Genomic DNA, 20,689 nt, shown 5'->3' on the forward strand with positions numbered 1-20,689 from the left:
TATTTTAACCTTTTGGACGGCGAGTAACGATGGGTAGAATGTGCAAAGGATTAAGAGCGCTGTGAGCAAAGTTCTAAAGGAGCATGGGGACGAGCCGCACAAAAGAAAGTTTATCATCCTTCTAAATTGGAAGAAAATTTAAACTAAAAATGTGAAAACTTTCGAGCAAACTCACTGCATATTGGTAAATTGGCTCTGTCACGACAAAAGTGAGTGCTTGTTGCCCGCATCGGCCGCATTGATGGGACGTCGAGCGGAAACTGCGCACCGCGAACCCACAAAATCCAGTAGGACACACACACACGGTAAAACTGAGCCGTTCTAATTTCCAATAAACAAGGGCGGATGTTCTGGCACGGAGTGAAGGGCCCGCCATTTGCTAACCTCAAACATTGCTATGCAACTTACCAGGTGGTCAAAAATATTAAAAAAAATTAAAATAAAAAATTCCAAGTTCCTGATGCCTTTCTTTTTAATTAATTTATGGGGGTTAGTTGGATCAATTAAAATTAGACAAATTGTACCTTCAGATTAAGCAAAGACGATCTCAGTTTATCGATTAGATAAGATAGCAGAGTCGTTCCACGCTGTCATAGTGTGTTGCTCTTGTTATTGTGCGCGAGGTGATGCAAAATCCGGTGCTGCTGGCCGTACTTTTGGCCGCTGCGGCCTGCGGGGCGGCGGCCGAGCGCATCCTGGCCGTCTTCCCCTCCTCCTCGCCCAGCCAGGTCAACGTCTTCACCGCCCTGACCAAGGAGCTGGCCCGCAGGGGACACCAGGTCACCAATAATTTCACATTTAATTCACTTAAAAGAAAATTAAATTTTTCATATATTAGGTGACGGTTTTGAGTCCATTTCCGCAGAAGGCAGCGCCGCCAGGTTACATCGACTTCGATCTAATGCACGGGCCGGTCGCCGAGTTCAAAAATTCGCTGGCAAACGAGGGGCCCGTGCTCTACTCGCCGGAGCCCAGGCACTTTTTCCACACGGCCCTGCACCTGTGGCGCGTCTCCGTCGGACTCACGCACGCCGTCATGACTTCTCCCCAGGTGTGTTTTAGAATATTTCTGTTAAATGTGGTATTTAAAGAGTTATTGAATTTGAAAATTATAAGCACCAGCTAATTGCAGATTTAAAACTGCTACCAAGTTTTTGCGAATGCGTAATTAAATATTTGAATAAAATAAAAAAATAAAATCGTGGAATCTAAAATAATCCAATTGAATATTTTTATTGAACAATTTTTTTTAAATTTGTTAAAAGTGATATATTTGAAATTAGGGTGATTTTTATTACTAATTCTTTGTCTATGGGTAGGACTTTAAATATACATTTAATATGTATTTAGAACAAAATTTAAAACAATATTTGAAGACATTTGTAATGACCTATTTTTTAACCAATAAACATCCCTATTCCATGAACATTTAAATATATTTTTATAGAAATAAAATTTTAGTATTTTTCATCCTACAATTTTTGCGTCAGGTGAAGGACGTGATGAAGAACAAGGGCGGCTACGACCTGGTGATCGCCGAGCACTTTCTGCACGAGGCGCTGCACGGTCTGGCCTGGTACTTCGAGGTGCCGCTGGTGCTGTTCGCACCCTCCGACCTGGTGCCCCTTCCCTCGGGCGTGGCACCTCTTTCCTACGTGCCGCACCCCCTACTCGCCCTCAACAAGCCCATGAGCTTCACCGACAGATTGGTCAACGTGCTGGCCAACGCTTTCTGGACCCTGGGATACAATTATTACTATCTGCCACAGCAGGACGCCATCAGCAAAGAGGTTAAAATTATGAAGAGCAGATTTTTTTCAATTTAAATTTGTATTTCATATTTAATTATTATTGAAGCAGTTAATGTCTAATGGACAGGGAAACAAAGGAAGCATTTAAATTAATTCAGTAATAGCATTATATTTTACTCTCTCTCTTTAAAAAAAAATTAGAATATATTAAAATGAAATATTATAAATTAAAATAGTTTCTTAAGAACAAGAATTCAAATTAAAATATAAATACAAATAAAAATAACCCAAATTTATATAATTTTCTATTTATGTTGTTTTACTAGGTTTTTGGTAACGAGGCGCCTAGCGTTTGGGAAACGGAGCCGTGGCTGGTTCTCCTAAATTCCGATCCAGCGTTAAACGGGCCGGTGCCCCGCATGCCCTGGGAGGTGGAGGTGGGCGGGCTGCACGTCCGGTCGACGCCGTGGCCGCTGCCGGACGAGCTGCAGGCCTTCCTGGATGGCGCCGACGCTGGCCTCATCTACTTCTCGTTCGGCAGCAGCCTCAGGTGCTCGCAGATGCCGCCGGCCCTGAGACAGGTTTTTGTTGACGCATTTAGAGCGTTGCCGCAGCGCGTCGTCTGGGTCTACGACGAAGACGAACTGCAGGGCAAGCCGGAAAACGTGTTCATCGCCAAGTGGGTCCACCAGCAGGAGGTGCTAGGTTGGCAAAATGGTTTTCTTTTTTTAAATGGGACGTAGAACAGAGAAAACAGTTTTGGCTCATTCTAACTACATTACTGAAAATCACACCGCCGTTTTTTTTAAACACAGTATTTTTTGATCTCGTAAAAAACGGTGTATATGCATCGAATTCCTCTCTATCAACTTGACACCAAATTAAAGGTTATTGGTCAAGTAAAAAGGTAATTCTGGGTATTTACTTGAAAATTTCAGTTGTTTTTTGTGCTCTTTAAAAAAACAGCATTATTTTTAATTAAATTAAACCCTGCTTAAAAGCAGATCAAATAAGGCCTGTGTGAAATTTTTAAAGTGGTCCTTTGCTTTATATTTAAGAGATTCCACCATGGCACAGAAAAACACGACTTTTCCGATTTTTCTAATGTTTATAATAATAAATATCGTCAGAACAAATAATCATCAGAATTGCAAAATCTTCTCACCGCTAGACTCTTCTCGACTTCGTGCTCTATTTGATCAGAATTATTTCAAAAAATTCAGGCTGATGTGATTAGAGCCATATTTTTATACTACAAATAAATGTAGGAAATTTAATAATAAGAAAGAGTAGAATAATTTTGTTCTCGTTTTATTTTTTCAGGGAGATAGAAAAAATTAAACCAGGACTTTTTAACATTAAAAAACAGACGTTCTTATGCATCCCGCCATTTTTATTAACAAATAAAAATTAGTTTCGTCGCCAAACAATTCACTTATTTAAATATTTAAAAAAAATAATATTTAAGAATTGACTGTATTTTAGCCCATCCAAACACGGTGGCCATGATCACGCACGGCGGGCCGGTGAGCGGGCAGGAGGCGGCCCACTTCGGCGTGCCCGTGGTGGCCATTCCTGTCTTCGGCGACCAACGCATCCGTGCCCAACGCACGCAGAGGGACAATCTGGGCGTGATGCTCGAGATGCGCAACGTGACGACACCCTCGCTGCTCTGGGCCCTGAAAGAGGTCACCACAAACCCCAGGTGAGCCCGTGAAATGCATTCTCTGACGCCAATCGCAGCCATTTTTGTTCCGATAAATCCAAAACACACGTGGCAAAAAATTCTTTAAAGGAAGCCTGACAGGGCTGGAAAATCCAGTAAAAGTAATGAAGTAATTTTAGAAGATAATAATTAAGTTACGTAAAATCATGATTGAAATGTTCATAAATGAAAAACTCTTGAAACAAAATCGCTTTTTCTGGGTCACCGAGGGAAAAACGCCTAAAACCAGTTGCAGATATCTACATTTTCGCATTTTCACTTCGGAACATTTTAAAAAATTGCCCAGATACTATATTATTAAATTGAGAAAAAACAAAAATGGCGGGAAAATCAAATAGATATTCACATCATTTTTTTGGGTTTGAAAATGAAACTTAAAAGGCTTTTCTCTTCCGTAAAAGAGTCAGAAGATTCCAGTTCTGTGGTCAAATAGTTGCGTAGAGGCCTGAATGATCCAGAAAAATGAATTTTCACTATTTCGTGTAACACTTAGAGGACTGAAATAGACGCCATATATTCTCTTCTAGGTATTTTTAAGATTTAATTCGAGTTTCAGCCATTTTTTTATCACATATTCCAACATGGCGGACGCTCCAGCATTTTTAAACATTTTAAAACTTTAAAACATAGACATCATCCAATGCATATGATAAAATCTGTGGTCTTAATATTTGTTTTGGGTTCGGAACATTTTGTCAAGCTAAAATGAAAGGTTGGCGTGAGCCCGGTGGATTTTTTTTTTGTACATTTTGACATTTCAAAGTATTTATTGTTGAAAATAAACAACTCTGTTTGATTGCGAAGGATAAAAGAAGCGAGTGTGCAGCGTCGAGTGGCGGGGGCGGAGACGGGGGCGGCGCTGGAGAAGGCCGTCTTCTGGGTGGAGTGGGTGTTGCGGCGCCGCGGCGACGGTCGGGGGGACGCGTGGTCGGCGCCGCGGCTCCGCTTCTGGCAGCGACACAGCCTGGACGTGGTCGGCGCCGCGCTGCTGGGGCCCGCCGCCGCCATTTTTCTACTCGTCGTTGTCGTGCTGCGGAAATAAAAGCGAGAGGCGGCGCCGACATCGGCGCCGCCCGCCACCAGGTGGGAACAAACACGTTCGTTTCATTTCTTTTTTTTTAGCGATTTTCGGTCTCTCGTCTATGTATCGTATTTTTGTGTTTTAAAAGCACTTGGCACGTGTCAAGGCACTTGAGGAATGTTTGTTCACTTGGGCCGGCGGAAGTAGCGCAGCACCACGTAACCGAGCACGCGGAACACGATCAGGAACAGCAGCAGCACCAGCGTGTTCGCCCACAGCGGCAAGTTGGCGCCCTGCGCCGTCAGGATCTCCTCCACCGGGATGCTCGTTTGATTTGCGCATATCTCGAACTTGGACTGCGGTGCACACCTGCCGACAAAAAATCGCGAAAATCAATTTGAATTTGGGCCTCTTAGTCCGAAAATTAAAAAAAAACGATCGTTTTTGCTAAAATGAGTAATTATAAAGCGTTACAATAAAATGAAAAAAAATATTTTTTGCTGTCATTATCATCTTAAATATCTCTGAATATTGCAGTATATATGATTCCATTGACTATATTCATTTAAGTGATTGTTTTATTACACAGAAAAATATATATAAAGATGGAAATATGGATGATTAACTTAAAATGTATGAAGTTAGAAGTCTGATAAAAGCTCTTATTTAATATAACGCTGCATTATTGTTAAAATTAATTATATATTTTGTAAAAATTAAAGTATATTACAGAAAACTAAACAGTTAATAATGTTAGGGTAATGAGAACACGACAAATGAAGCGACGAGTGAATTATTTTAAAAGAATTAGAGCGAAAGCAGAGCGGTGTTATCAGTTAACGACGCAAAATACTGTATTTTGAAACTACATTACTCAGCTTTGTTATGAAACTATCATCAAAATAGGTAAACCTTTTTTAAAAAAACAAGTAATGCAGGCAGCCAATCTCGGCTTTGCAATAACTGGAATATTAGTTGATTTGATAATTTGTGATTTAAATCAAGGATTTTATATTCGAGCTGTATTTTCTTATTAATCTAAAGAGGGCCAGGTAACAAACAAAATCATAAATTGGTCAAATAATTTCTTTACAAATCCCTCAGCTTTCAAGGTCGATTTCGATTCTTCTCTTTGCAATCTGTCCTAAATTAGTGGCTTAATGTGTAATTCGCTACCATGTTTTATTGTTTCAAATGAAATATGACAATTTGTAAGATGAATAAGTTCCAGTTTTTTATGGAACGTCGCTAGACCGACACCTCCGTAACTTCAAAACTCTTAAAAATTGTCGGATTTAAATGAATTAAATACTTTTGGAACCTGCTCAGCAAGATAAATCGAATCATACGTGCCACTTTTCTTTTACTTTCGCATAAGGTAATGATTTTTCCAAAATATTCCGACAGAAAAGTGTCCTGGGAATATCGCGTGTAAAAATGTAAAGACTTGAAGTGTTTTAATTTCTTCAAAGATAGTTTCCATAAATTCAAGCTCAATATACTTTGCATTTTTTTAACTTTTTGTGAGTTGCATAACTTTTGATTTTAAATATTTAAATCATCTTTACCGGTAAATTAGTGAAAGAAACATTTTTCCAGAAATGGAAAAATTGCAAATTTAATCAGCTGTTCAAATTGGCCACCAGATGATTTTTTTCCTCTAGTATTCATAGCCACGGAATTATAAAGCTAAATCTATTTTCCAACACGAGCAAGAAAACCTCGAAGCTAATCCCGTTTTTACAAAAAATTATCTCCACCGCACATTTTTCTATTTTTAAGAATAGATAATGCTTAATCATAATCAAATATTTGAGATTCGTCTTTTATATAACATTGTCCACGAGTTCGCGTGAAAGTTTTAGGAATTTAAATATTGACTGTCCTCCTTTCTAAAAAGCGTCGAGCGAGGCGCCGGAGAAAGAGATAAGCGCGAGAGGAATTCGATTGAAAATGCGGCAATTCGCGGTGGCAGGTGGCAACCAACGAAAAATTTCTCAATAATTTCTGTTGACATAACCGCAATAAAAACAAGTCACTGGTTAATTGTTTACGTTAACGACATTTATTGTTTGTGTTTCGATAAAGAGAAATTAGTGGAACACAATTCCGTAATATCACGGAAAGGAATTTAAAGGCGGCCGTGAAAACAACAAAAGGGTTCGTTTCGATAATTTAATTAGGCCTTTTATTATTTGTTGTTGTACACAACCAAAATTAGACCGTGAAAATCGTCTCCCAAAGAGATAAATGCTTGTGTGCTCATAAATTTACTTCAGCACGTGTAAAGCTTTTTTAGAATTAGTTTGATACGTATAGCTAATGGAATTTTAGGCTTAAAATTAAATAAAATGGATTTTGGAGCTTACATGATGGGCGAGCCTTCGCCAAACTCGACGATCTGCATATTCTGGTAGGCGTAGTGCACCATGCTGAGGTACTGCAGCCACTTGAGCCACGGCGAGATGTTGGTGGCCAGGTAGCCGCCGAAGAGTTGTGTGGCCAGCGTGTAGAGGGCGCTGATGGTGATGGAGACCTGCATGTCCATGCACGAGGCTCCCACGAAGAAGCCCACACTCTGCAAAGCCAAAAATCCTCAATTCCAACTCCAGAAAATCATTTCAAGGGGATTAAAATAAATTCTAAGGTTTTTGGAGCGAAAAATCGTTAATTGGTGTTCGGAGCTGCTTACAGATGGCGCCACGGTTCATTTAGAAACATTCGAAAACTGCGATTTCTCATGTTATCCTGCTACAGTGGAGTCTTGGTGTAAAAACATTTGATTTGAAGTGTTCAACACCAAGATCAGTTCAGTCAAGCGCGATTGAAATCTAAATAAATTGTAAATGAGCAGTGGCGCCATCAGTTGGTGGCCTCGAAAACTAAACAGACTTTCCCCGTTGGTGAATTGTGGCGGTGGATTTCAAAAATCTCAATTGAATACTATGCCAACAACCATTAAAAATAAGGAAATGAATTCGCGAATTTTGGCGGGAAAAAGTGGAACGAAGAGGAACGTACCTGGGCCACAATTGTGTTGAGCAGCAAAAAGGCCAGAAGTGTCACGAACACGGGGAAGCTGTGGAAGCCGAGCATGGGGTAGGATATTATGTGGTAGACGAAGGGCAAGGCCACGGTCAGAGGTAACTCGCCCACCATCTTGGCCAGGTAATAAGCGGAAAGACGGTACGCGCCCGACAGACGCTCCTTGTTTATCACCTCTCGCTCGGGCGGAACTGCGCAACAAACACACAATTTATTTTTAACCCTCGCCTCGTTCGGCATGCACACACACACACACAGACAGACGGAAAATATAAAGGTTTCAAGGTTTTGCTATCGGCGTTTAGAAATTCCCTCGGTTTGGCCCAATAAAAAACGGGATTTCCGTTCTCGGCGTAATTTGGATAAACGACACGTTTTTTGATAATCGGCGAGACACAACAAGTCACGGATCGATGAATGGGATCGAAACGTACTGCTTTTATTATATTTAAAAAAAATAAAGAGAAGTAGCCGCGTGTTGCAACGAGAGCGTGGTCATGCACAAAAGCAATAAAAGAGTCGTTTTGGGGAAGCGAGCGAGCTAGAGATTGTGACACACTTGCATGTGTTATGAAACGACGGCGAACGCAAGCGCGGCGCAGAGGCGAACGAACTTTGCGTTGTGTCAAATATTTATACTGGGTGTACTCGTCGCCGCGAGCTGATAGATAGATAACGCCTCGCAACGACGACGCCCAAGGTTGCCTTCGCGAAAAATTCAAATCAGAAAAAGAAAACGAAAGTTAAGTGCACTCGGATGACTTTTATCGCAGAGCCAACGGAAAATAATTAAATTGGGGAAAGGTCCTTAAAAAATTAAATTTAAAAATTGCCGCATGAATGAGGGAGGAACCGGACATAAAGAATTGGATCAAAAATTCGGTAGCTAAAAATCTCAAGAATTTTGGCAGCGCTTTTAATGTTAGAATTTATCTAATTAATTTGCATAATTTGTTTAACAAAAACCGGGTCCCGTTGACGGCCGTGAAACTTTGTTCCGATGAGCACCAACGGAAAAAATAAACATTCTGGTCACGTTTTCTCTTTGTCTCGTTGGGAAATCCGAAAGGCACGAGATAATGAATAATATGCTCGCTCGCAGGAAGCACTCGCAGAGATAATTTCGATTTAAGTGCTAAAATTACTTTGTATATTTGCAAACGTTCTCCGCTTAATTTCTAAATGTTCCTTTTATTTTCAAACCAAAAAATGAATATTTTTAGGTCGAGTCTTAGATGAATGAAGCCAAAATATTTCAAATAGGGCCATGAGCAACAGTTAAAATTTAATATATGCCAATTTTCTCAAAAATTTAAAGGCTTTGTCAATGTTTTTCAACTTTGTGAGCAAATTCTAATCAATATTGTAATTGTGAAATAAATCGTGATATTTTAATATGGAGAGAGTGATTGAATAAATCGCAGATTTTCTCGCAAAATCACTCGACAGCAACCTGGGAAACTTTCACCTCTTTCCTAATTTTTAGAGAGTATTTAAAGCCCAGTTAAAAATTATTTTTAACAACTTCCCACTTCAAAATTTAGATTTTTCGAACACTCTTGCGGCTTTCACTCGAATTTTTATAATCAAACCAAATAAAAAACGGTAACTCACAGGAGGAGAGCGCTCCGAAGTGAGCAAACAACATCCAGTAGGTGGTGGAGAAGAACATCCAGCCCTGGATGTCGTGCAGGGCTTCCTCTTTTCTTTCCAGTTGGAACCAGAGGAGGCCGGCCAGCACGCCGAGGCCGAATGTCTGGATCCAGTTGAGCTTGGACAACATACGAGGCCTCGCCTCGTGGAAGTTGCGCTGCGTCAACACACTAAACTGAGTCCAAAAACTGGTCGGCCAACTGAGTTCATCGTCGCCACTGCTGCTCGTCGACCCGTGGCTCTGGTTGTCTGTCCACAGCGACCGGCCCTCGTCTTCCCGTACTGTCCAGGAAGGAGAATTTGAAATTAGATTCGAGTTGGTGGAGTTTTGGTGCGGTTTACTAAGTAAGGGAAAATTCGCTCATGGAAAATTTGGCTTATAATGCACATAATTGTTTTTATACAAAAATTCTGATCAAATAATACTAAATTTTTCGTTTTAAACGGTTAAAAAAGAGCAAAAATTATTATTTGACGCCACCATTTGGTAGCTTCGGGGACTACGACATGGCAACGGAGTCAAGAGCGAATTTCCCCGTCTTGGGATTTTGGGGTGTGTGGCTTACTTCGACAGTTGCAGTCTGTCCGGCAGCGTTAGAAAGGAGGAAAAGGGTTGGATTAATAAATGAGTCACGGTGCGTATATGTGTGTATTTCCAGATAAATCATGACCCAAAGAAAGAGAGTGTGACGCTCGCGCCGCGATTTCAATTGACAGCAAACAAGAACGCAAATAGCATCCAGCAAACTATTAACCTTCGTTTCGAAATGGAAAAATTTAAGGTCATTTTCACTCGCGTCTGCCGCCGAGTCTCTTTGTGCTGCAGCCTGTGTGTTGCAACAACTCATTTATTATCTAACTGCAGCGGCGGTGGCAGCTCCGAGATGGAGCGAATATTGTGCGTGACACACGATGGCGCAGCGCTAATCAACAAACACTAGCTGCGGCTGGCTGCCTTTTTACGCAACACGCGGTAATGGCAAAGACGAGATAATATTCATATACAACTCTGATTGAATCGATTCACGTTTTCATAACAGCCGTCCGTGACGAGAAAAAACGCGTTAGGCCGTGAACAAGTTCATTAGAAAAATAACTTCCTAGATAAGAATAATCTCTCTTTGAACAATCATTAAAAAATTGTTTAAAATTATCAACAAACCAAATTAATAGAAATGGAATTATGATTTAACCGGACATGTTTATCTACAAATAAAATTACAAACAAATATTACGGCTTCTTCAAAATTTCTAACCTCACCAATTACTTTGGTCATTTTTTAATAATTATAAAACAATTAAAACAAAGTGTTTTCGAGGCTCACCTACTGCGGTGTAGACGCCCTGTTTTTCGGTGACTGAGGAGACGCAGAGCGAGGGTCGCTGGGGGTTGCCGGCGTGTGCGTGGGCGTGGGCGCAGTTGATGTGCACCGGGGGGCACGAGGGGCACGAGGGGCAGCGGCTGCTGCTGATGTGGCCGTTTGACTGGAGTCGGCTCTCCTGGTACATGTATTTGTTATCACAGATTGAGTTGGGAACGAAGTCGGGCAGAAGCTCCTGCGGGTAGTCGGGCTGGTTGCGCGCCTGCCGCGACGCGCTGATGATCCGCTCCCGCAGCTCGTCCGACCCTTTCACCTGCTCCACTACGACGCAAAAGACAAATGCGCATTTTAGACAAAGGGAAATCAATGTCTGAATGTAAGCTAAAAAAATGTCCAAGCTGTGATATGAAGGTTTTATTTCACTTCCGGGTTGCTTGAAAATCTATATTTTTGCTCTTTAAAAAAATTAACCCTTGGAAATCGGTTTGACCGTTAAAATAATATTTTTCACCCCATAATTTGGGCTGTGCGTGTAATTTCATGTTGTGACAAAATCAAGTATTTTGGCCTTTTTACAGAAATAGTCAAGAACAATATTTTTCAAGACTTAAATTTAAACAAAATTCATAAAACTGACGGCGAAAATAATTTTTTTCGCATGCGAGTTAAAAAAATGTCTAAAACTATTTAAATTATTTTGTTCGAAGCTATTATTAGATAATTCCGGTGTTTAAATTTTTTAAAAAGCAATAATTAAACAAAAAATTGTTACGGTCATAAATAATAATTTTAACCTTCAAAAAGAAAACGAAAACAAGAAGTCGTATCTCGTTAGAAGAACATTATGTAATTAAAGTGTCGACATAAATTAAATTGAACTACGTGCTCTTGGTTTTGGACTTGACATTCGTTTTCGGGGGGCTTAAATAAAAGTGCGAAGGTGCGAAGAGCAACGACCGTTAAGAGCAAGCGCACTTTCGACACTTGGCAAATATATGCGCAAAAAAAGTTCATTCACACTGATTAATCTCGGAATGGTGATTTTCTCGAGTCAAATATTTAATTAACGACAGCGCAGGTTTGTTTGCGTGACCCACTTTGTCACGTCAAGCCAGGAAAAACTTACGAATGAAATCGGCTGGGTTGTAATGGGGCATCACCGATAAGCCGATCCCGTTGAAGAAGTCGACCACCTTGTTTACAGCCCCGAAATACGCCGTCTGCAATTAGAGAAGCACACACACACACACACGTGAATAGGCGGCACTCGTTTGCGCACCGTTAGCACGCACCAATGAACTCACAATTTGTCTATTCGAGAATTTCTAAATTTAGCACTATACAACAAGGAATATAAACGAGTGCATTCAAATTTAATTTTCAATTGTCCTCTTGAAATATTTATTTTGAATAAATAGAGAGTGTGAAGTGAAGGGAGGCCACTGACCTGTCCGTTGCAGAGAAGCAGCAGTTTGTCGAACATGTGGAAGATTTGCGAGGAGGGCTGGTGCACGGTGACCACCACCGTTTTGCCCGACTTTTCGGCGTAGCGCTTGAGATTGGACATGAGGCTGTAGGCTGCGTGCGAGTCCAAGCCCGACGTCGGCTCCTGTACCGTTCAAATTATTCAGTAAATTCAAGAGAAAAAATTAATGGCTGAAATTTTAGGAAATCAAAAAGGAGGAAAGATCTTTGCTATTTAAAAAATTGTATCTTTGAAAAGAAAATGTAGGAGAGTTCTTAATCCATTTAAAAACATGCAAAACAATTAGTGAATTTTGTTTATTTTATTATTTTTAAATTTGCAGAATTTTTGGGTTTGGTAGGGTTGGGAATTTAAGATGATTTCTGTCTCTGTGCGACACTAAATGAAAGCACGACTCACTAAATTAAACTAAAATTGCAAAAACAAATCCGCCAAAAGCCAAAATCCGCCTAAATGTTTCATGGTATTCAAGAATTTTCTAACAAAAATAATTTTTAGGTTGTTTCCAATGCGAAAAATTTGCTCAAACTCAACATTTTCTTTAAATAAAGCTTCTTTTAATATTTTTTTTATTGGAAACAAAGGGTTAATCTGGAATTTGAGTTGATTTTAAAGGAAATTTTTTATAGCTATTGTTCTCGATCCTTTTAAATAATGAAATCGAATGCTAACTTATGCATTAAAAGTCATGGATGTTGAAATAAAATACAATTTGATTTATCAAGCTAAAAATTCTGGAGATCTGATGGAGATTTAATTTTTAGAATCATTGCTATGACCACCGATGGTTGGTTTTCCTTCCCGATCGTTTGGTTTAACAAATCAAGGAAACACAAATCAATTTGAAACAAGCGGCCCAATAATCACTTTAAAAATAATTGACGCCAGCCTGAACAGTGGTGACGTGACTGGCCGCTCTCTTGTCCAGAGCTTGTTTGCTAACGCAGAGGCCAGTTTAAAAATTCCAACGCAACTCTGATTTTTAGAATTTTTAGCTTTCAATTTTTTCAAACAATATCTACACCAAATGTGTTTGGAAAGAAAAATAAATGACAAAAAACAACCTAAATGGCTTGATGAAAAATATTTGTCTGAAATTCCTCACTCTTAAGGAATACAAATACCATAAAACCAAGCCAGTGCACGAAAAACGAACGTAAAAAATTTCCTTCGCATTCTTCCTCGAGTTTAATTTGGTAAGTGAAGGAATTTTTTTGTGTGACTTACGTCGAGCAGCATGAGGGAGGGGTTGGTGAGCAGCTCGCACGCGATGTTGGCCCGCTTCTTCTCGCCCCCCGAGAGGCCCCGCTCCAAATAATCTCCGATAACTGCGGCAAAGGGAAAGACACACACACACGCAGGTTGTTACTCGATCGGTTGTGTATTTTGCATGCAGATTCGCCGTCTATTGACTCAATTAGTTGAGAGAGCGCTCGGCTATTATTTATTTATTTATGGCCTGCGCCTATCGCCGCGCGGCCGGGCACAATTGCGTCGTTGCATGCAAATATCGCGCGGAGAGTGCAACGCCGAGCCAGCCCAAGATGGAGAAAGTCAGTCAGTCAGTCGATCGCGCGGCACTGGCAGAGTTGGCCAAAAATTGAACCAAATTGCGGACCTGGCGCGCAATTACCAACCAACTCTGCCACTGACTGAGAGACAATTTTGCTTGTCTAGTCGTAAAACCGGTTCTTCGCATTGTTGCAGCTTTCGCGAATCCAGGTTAATAATGAGCGCGGCAAGCCCGAAAAGGGAAACTTTGGCGAGAGATTGAAACTTAGGCGCGTCTCAAGTTCAACGCAAACGGCCCTTATCACGATATTGCCGAAAAAATTCAAGGTCAAGCTGTAAACAAGATTGTTAATCTCGCTCAATCTGCGAACGGGGCCTTCGTCATTTCGGCGACGGACAACGCACGATTTTTATCTCTCAAGTTCAAAGTTGCATGCGACCGAATATCAAAAATTATTAATACATATACTCACTTGTGTCCTGGCACGATTCGAGGTCCAGCACGTCAATAATGTGGTCCACGTGCAGCATTTTCTGAGTGTACGACATTGAATCCGGTAACCGCAGTCTGGCTGCATACTGTGGACAACAGAAGGGGTGTCAGTCACCAGAGCGAAATGCAAACATAATAATTGTGCAGCGCCCGAGAGCAAGATTTGAATTTACAAGCGCACACGAATGTCACGAATGTATTCTCGGCCGACGAATAGCAATTCGACCGCACAAAGACGTTTCAAAGATAAAAAAAAATCTCGCGGGGTCCATACGAGGCAAATGTTACGTAACTAAATTTTCTCTTTTGTGTTGGTTGGGAAACGAAAATTTCTAATCCTTGATGATGAAAAACACTGGGAAATTTCAAAAGAATTCGGTTGGAAACTGACGCGAGAGTGAGCGGTCGAATGATAATTTCTCCGCGTCAACAGGCGTCGATCCAGCGACGAGAGAATGAACTCGGACGAACCCGGCCGGCATCTAATTTGAATTTCAATTCGAGAGAGTGATGTCACGCGGCGGCGCTAATTGGAAAGATGATGCATTTTAATTGTGCCGCAATTTTGTTGCCCGCGCGCGCGATTCGATCAAGGCGAAAAACGTTGAGAGATCTGCGCGTCGGTATGGCCTCGTTCCGTTTCTTATTGTCCCGCGCGCGCGCGAGACGAGTGGCAAACGAGCGGAACTGCACATACAATTGCCGCCTTTTTGCCCTTTGTCTTGCCGTTTTTCGCATTCACAGGCCGACGACCGCCAGCCAATATTGGACTCGCGCGCAAAAACAACTCGCCCCGCTGCGGCCGCAACCGTTGCGCCAACTTTTTTGCACACAAACACACTCAATAGCTTGATAAATGAGATCAATTAACTTTTTTCAAACGATCCAAATTGCTTTTCAATTGGTTCTAACTAGGATCAATGCCATAAAATTCTATTCCCTATAGATGTGATTAATTTTCATCACAAGTAGAGAAGCGAGAAAAAAATGACACATGGAAACTCTTGCGTTTTGGATGGAATTGAATTTCATTTCATTCGGGTAGCCACAAATCGGTTTGCTGAGAGTTGACAAATTGCCATCGATTTCAATGCTACTTTTTGCTCGATTTAAGGTATTTTGGAGTTGTAGATTACTTCGAAAATCTTAGAAAAATTGGGTGTGATTCTTTCATTTTTTAAAATTTAACTCACGAAAATTCAGCAAAAATCCATGTCCTAAAAACTGGTAATAAAATATCCTATTATACCTTCTTTGATAACAATTTCTTGCATTTGTTTCGTTCAAAAATTGAAATATTTGAAAACTAGGATGTTTTTTTAAATTCTCTCTACTATCCAAAACGTCCATAACAAGCTCAAAATAAAAAAATCAGGGATTTCATTCAGAAATTTAAAAAATGACGGCTGATCAAGTAATATTTATACTTTTTAAAATTCATTTTGAAAACGATTTTCATGTTTAATCCTTTAAGGATTCTTCCCCAGAATAAAACGTAGCATTCTAAGAGTGTAAAAAAGCGGATTTATACAATTTCATGATTTCGTGAATGAGCGTAACATTAAAAATCCTTTCAAAATTTCGGTTTCAAAATTTTACTAATTCCCTTTTAATTGGATGAAGGTATTTCGTGGCATAGTTGCTAAAAGTGCAACCAAACAAATTGAAAAGAGCCCAAGTTTTTGGCCTGCAATCATCGTCGGTGGGCTGGTGCATGCCAAGTGCGGTGTCGTTACTCAAGACAAACAAGCTGCCAGAGCTAACATTGTTCGCGCAGGCAACAAAACCGACACTTTAAAAATGTAGCAATCGCCGCACACACACTCACACTCACAAATATGAATATGCCGTGCCGCGTAAATACCAATGAGTTAATTGCAAGTTTTCGCGTCGGAAAAGGAAGAGGGCAATCGATTTATTTGCCGCGCTGCCACTTTCCTTATGCACCGACTGCCACTTTTTATGCATGCCAGGCGCATCCCATGAGAGGCGAGCAAGTTTTCTCGCGTGTGTGAGTGCACCAAGAGCGAGCGAGTGAGCGAGAGGCAGGCGGAATGCATCATAAAACGATGCGAGAGAGCCTCTCCTTGTATAATTTACGGCCGCGCGCGAACATCTCTCTCGCTGCGGCGGCGGCGGCAGCGGCAGCGGCGGCTTGGGTTACGCGCGCGCGAGGAGGAGGAATAAACATGCAAGGGTCACTCACCTCTAGTGTTTGTCTTAAGGTGAGGTCAGTGAAGAAGATGTCCTGCTGCAGGACGTAGCAGATCCGCCGCTTCCACTTTTTGTTGAGACACTCGCGGTTGAGTCGAATACTGCCCGAGTCCAGTCTGCATCGTCCCGAGAGCGCGTTCAGCAGCGTCGTCTTGCCGCAACCTGTCGGGCACAACCGCAGGTCAGCAAAGGCAGGAAGAAAGCAGCAGCAGCAGCAGCAGCAGCGCCTTGCTTGCGTGACCAGCGAAACCTTTCCTAGCTAACCGGCCCACATCTCAACGCCACTTTTGCCACGTTTCAGCGCTGATGCAATCCGAGCCTGTGCGGGTCCTAATTTCACCCCGTGACACACCCCATAACGTCTAGGACGTTCTAGACTATACAGATGGGTCTTGGGGGTGGCTTTTAATAAAAAGGGGTGGCCAAGATTGACTTTTCTGGGGTTTTACGGGGACAGGGTTAAAGCCCTGATTTGCTATGTTAAAATTTCTGGAGCTGCTGGGAATAGAGGGACTTCAAAATATTTTGAAACTGATTTAGGGGCAGGAGGAGGAGGACCCACAACTCTGCCCTCTGATATTAACCCCCTGACTAGCCCTGCAAAAATCCGAAAAAACGGCCAGAAAAGTGGCTCCTATTCAAGACAAATTTGGGTAGAAAATCATTTAATCCTAAAATGGTTTCATTTTAAGTTTAGGGGTGCATTCAGGGTGTAAGGTTTATACATTTTTCTACCAGAATTCTTCTCGTTTGGTGGGATTGAGTCGTAGGAAAGAGCAGATACTCACCACTAGGCCCCATGACGGCGAGGAGCTCGCCGGGGCGGACGACGCCGCTGACATCGCGGAGGATGCGTCGACGGTTGACCGTGACCGAGACGCCGCTGAAGACGAGCTCGACCGGCCTGAGCGGGCCCAAGTGCTGGCGCTGCTCGGCAGGGAAGTGAACACTCGTGCTGTCCGCCCTGCAAGCACACATATGGACACGCGGGTCAGCACACACTCACTCAACATGTATATACGCAGCGAGAGTTGAGCAACGAGGCCCGTTATAGAATAAGCGAGCCAGTTTGTCCCGTTGGCGGCGGTGGCAGGGTGGGCCGGGCAGGGTGGCGTGGAGTGGCGTGGCGAGCGCCGTTACCTGAGCAGCAGCAGCTGGCGCGACTTGTTCCTCGCGTCGCCGTGCAGGGCTGGGTTCGTCCTGGGAGGCACCATGGCCACAGAGAGCCTGCCAGCAACTCGCGCGGCACACACACTCGGTTACGCCAGCCGCAGCCGCCGAGCGCCGCCGAGGGAGGGGGGGAGCGGCCTGCCGACACACCGACCGGCCCGTCGAGCGGCCGGAGAGGAGAGGAATTCGCCAACAAAGGGTGGCTGGGGTTTGTTGTGGGTCGACGACCCGAATTAGAGTCAGCCGCCCGCCAACTAGGCAGCGCAAGCGTACGAGTATCCAGGCCGCTGCCGCTGCTGGCTTTGGTGGCCGCCTGACCCAGTGCTGCCTGCACTCGTGGGCGGCCTGGGTTCGACGACCCGGACCTACGGATCTCCTGAATCCAGGCCGCCCCGCTTACGAAACGGCAACGGCTCCTTCCCGACCACTCGCGCGCGCGATCTGCTGCGCGCGGTTACGAGCAGAGATGTAATTGAACGAGGTTGATGCCTTTGTTGCCCCCGAGACACTTTCACCTCGCAATAATTTTTAATTAACCCCCCTAATAGAAAGCGATTGGCCGCGACTGCCTGGTTCAACGGCCTCTCCCTGCCGGCCGGTCGGCCGCGCGGTCGTCCGCCCGGTCGGTCGCTCGGACCCTGAAAATTCTCAATTTGATTTTCCAACCAACACTTTCACTCGCGTTCGACACGGCCAGGCAGCCGCAGCAGCAGCAAGCGAGCGGCTCGCGTGGATCGAGGTGCACTGCTCTCGTGTGTGCTGTTGTTGCCGCGGCGCGCGTGAAAGTGGGCCGTGCGGTCGTCAACCTCCACCGCCGCCTCGCCAGCAGCGCAGATCCAGGCCGCTTCCTATTCCGCGCGCGTCCTTGACCCACCCCCCGTGTGAGCAGCGGGTCGACGACCCCGGGCACGGAGCGAGCGACACCCCCCGGGGTCGTCGACCGACCGACCGACCGATCGCCAGCCGCCCGGAGCGACGCGCGGCGAGAAGAGAGATGCGAAGAAGCTGCTGCGGCTTGTTTATCTGATTGCGCAAAAGAGAGGAGAGTGCCGGCGGCCGCTGCAGGTGGCGGTGCATGCGCCAATGCAGCGGCAGGGTGTGGCGGGCGGACGCACGGACCGGCCGCAGGGTTCGTCGACCTTTGCCTACCTCAACCCGCGGCGCCGTGCACCCAGGCAGCCCCCTGATTGCCGAACAATTGCGCGCTTAACCAGGGGTTTCCTGTCGTTAAACTGACCTCCCACAACACGCACGCACACGTCGCTAATTAAACCACGCCGCCCGCGATTTATTCGCCATTATGACGTCTGCGGGACGCTGCTCAAGGTGACCCTAGCTCTCCTCTACCGCTGCTGATGCTGCTGCTTCTCGCCAGCGGATCAATTATTGTTATTTTTACCTGCGCTGGCCGGTGCATGCACGCCGAGAGCGGTTCAAGGCCGTTTTCGTAACCACACTGCATTTCTCTTTCCAAACCGTTTGACGAAACCTGCCACCTTGCAACACGCGCGCGCTGCAACGACCGGACCGCCGCGCGGATGAAAGTGAACGCCGTCGAGCTCCGGGTTTATTTCGGCTGCGAGCGGCGGCAAGTTCACGGCCGCGTGCGTGCGGTGCGTATACGCGCGCCGAGCCGAAATAGCCTTGAACCAGCCCACGCCACCCCTGAGCCGCCGCGGCCAGACGCAACGCGGCCTTGGCCGAAAACCAACATGGCGGCCCGCGAGCGGCCCTCGAGGCCCCCCTCCCCCTGAGCGGAGGGACGTGCGGCGGCCTTGGCCGTTTCGCGGGGAGTGAACTTGGCCTTGAACCGCGCCGAGGCTTTTATCATGTGTGTGAGTACGGTTTTATCGTGGGCCGGCCGCTCGCTCGTTCGTTCGCCCGCCTGCCTGTGTGCGATCGATGTGCCAGAGTGTTTGGTTTGTGCAATATCGCAGGCGGACGGGCGGGCGGGCGGAGGCACGCGGGTGAACGACCCGCATCGATCCGCTCGCGCTTTTCGAGCACCGTGACTGGGTCAATAGAGCTGCCGCGGGGTCGGCCGGCCGGCAACAATGCACCCGCCCGTCTCGATGGCAACGCGGAATTTCCTTTTTTCTCTGCGATTTTATTAGGTGCGCGCGGCAACGGCGGCGGCGAGACACCAGCAGCACCAGCACCAGGGGTTTGCGTGCGCATGCAAGAGAGCGAGAGAGAGAGAGAGAGAGGGGCAGGGAAAGCTGCCAGCACAGTTCAGCGGCCCGACGGCCATATTGGTACCAGGGGTCAATAACCGGCGGGAGGGGAACTGCCCGACCGCCCGCCCTTCCGCACCCCCGGCAAGTGGGTCAGCGGGGCAGCCGCGGCCGGCGGCCGGGGTCCCAGGCTGACGGGGCCGCTAGCCGGCCTTAACCCAAATCTGCGCGCAAAAATATTTTATTGTACATAAATATATATACGTAAATCCCAACCTGCTTTTGGCGGCCGACTTGTGGCCCATGGCGCGGCTCTTGTCGTCCTTGGGCAGGCGCAGGTAGTCTTGGTCGCCCAGCAGGAAGAGGTCCTTGGATATTATCATCGCCAGCGAGCACCGAGAGTCCTGTGGCGCGGTTCACACACTTTGATTTCACTTTGGTGCGGTGCAGCCGCCGCCGCCGCTGCTCATGACGATCGCTCGCACTCGGCACTTACTACTGGCCCAGTTAGCGCGCGGCGGAAACCTGCTTTGAAATGCGCTGCTAAACCAGACAAGCGAACCGAGGGCGCCACGTGATGACGACTTTTTTACCACCGCGCGCGGCAGCAGCTGCCATTGCCATCTAGCAGCCCGGCCGCTCGCTCGCTTGCTTTTTATCAGCGCCGCCGCCGCCGCCGCAGCAGCCGCGCGAGCCTCGCAAAGTCGCCGCTCGGTCGCTCCACTCCGGTCGCCGCGCACCGCACACCCTGAACCACGGACAAACGCAGACTGCTGGCCACTCGCGATGCTCGCTCGGACGCACCGCCGCGGCCTTCTCCGCGTTCTCCGCCGCCTGCCCGCCAGCCCGACCGGCCTGGGGAGAGAAGAGAGAGAGTAAACAAACTCCTCGCTCTCTCGCGCGCGCGTCTCGCCACCGCCAGATGAAAATACACTCGCCGCTAAATGCGTAGGAATTAAAGCAAGCATATGGCCGCGTGTTTACAAGAACAATTGGCCACACATTTGTCCCGGCATCCGGCGCGAAAATCGTCCGGACCGCAGGAATTCTCCAAGTGTCTTGCCCAATATTTCTTTCAATAAAAATATAAATAAACAAAATATGCTTCAAAACGCCCTACCC

The 20,689-nt window shown here is 45.2% G+C and overlaps 2 protein-coding genes across 4 annotated transcripts; one reads left to right on the forward strand and one right to left on the reverse strand.

Annotated features, from left to right (window-relative positions):
• Nucleotides 1-597: 597 nt before the first annotated feature.
• On the forward strand, nt 598-4,519 carry LOC135941420 (UDP-glucosyltransferase 2-like). Its single transcript, XM_065486935.1, has 6 exons — nt 598-779; nt 839-1,051; nt 1,491-1,790; nt 2,078-2,456; nt 3,237-3,456; nt 4,282-4,519. Exons 1-6 carry the CDS (start codon nt 627-629, stop codon nt 4,517-4,519), a joined length of 1,503 nt encoding a protein of 500 aa, XP_065343007.1. The 5' UTR covers nt 598-626.
• On the reverse strand, nt 3,994-20,309 carry E23 (Early gene at 23). 3 transcript variants are annotated; one of them, XM_065486931.1, is made up of 13 exons: nt 19,844-20,309; nt 17,012-17,187; nt 16,216-16,385; nt 13,990-14,095; nt 13,232-13,332; nt 11,966-12,127; nt 11,645-11,738; nt 10,522-10,839; nt 9,763-9,777; nt 9,158-9,478; nt 7,520-7,734; nt 6,868-7,076; nt 3,994-4,867 (listed from the first exon to the last, which is right to left on the reverse strand). In XM_065486931.1, exons 1-13 carry the CDS (start codon nt 19,948-19,950, stop codon nt 4,684-4,686), a joined length of 2,178 nt encoding a protein of 725 aa, XP_065343003.1. In that variant the 5' UTR covers nt 19,951-20,309; the 3' UTR covers nt 3,994-4,683. The 3 variants fall into 3 exon arrangements, with proteins under 3 accessions (XP_065343003.1, XP_065343005.1, XP_065343004.1); XM_065486933.1 differs by lacking the exon at nt 19,844-20,309 and adding an exon at nt 17,364-18,323; XM_065486932.1 differs by lacking the exon at nt 9,763-9,777 and having other exon boundaries at nt 19,844-20,307.
• Between the last annotated feature and the right edge of the window lie 380 nt (nt 20,310-20,689).

Source organism: Cloeon dipterum, chromosome 3, assembly GCF_949628265.1.
Source record: "Cloeon dipterum chromosome 3, ieCloDipt1.1, whole genome shotgun sequence".
In the NCBI taxonomy this organism is placed as follows: Eukaryota; Metazoa; Arthropoda; class Insecta; order Ephemeroptera; family Baetidae; genus Cloeon; species Cloeon dipterum.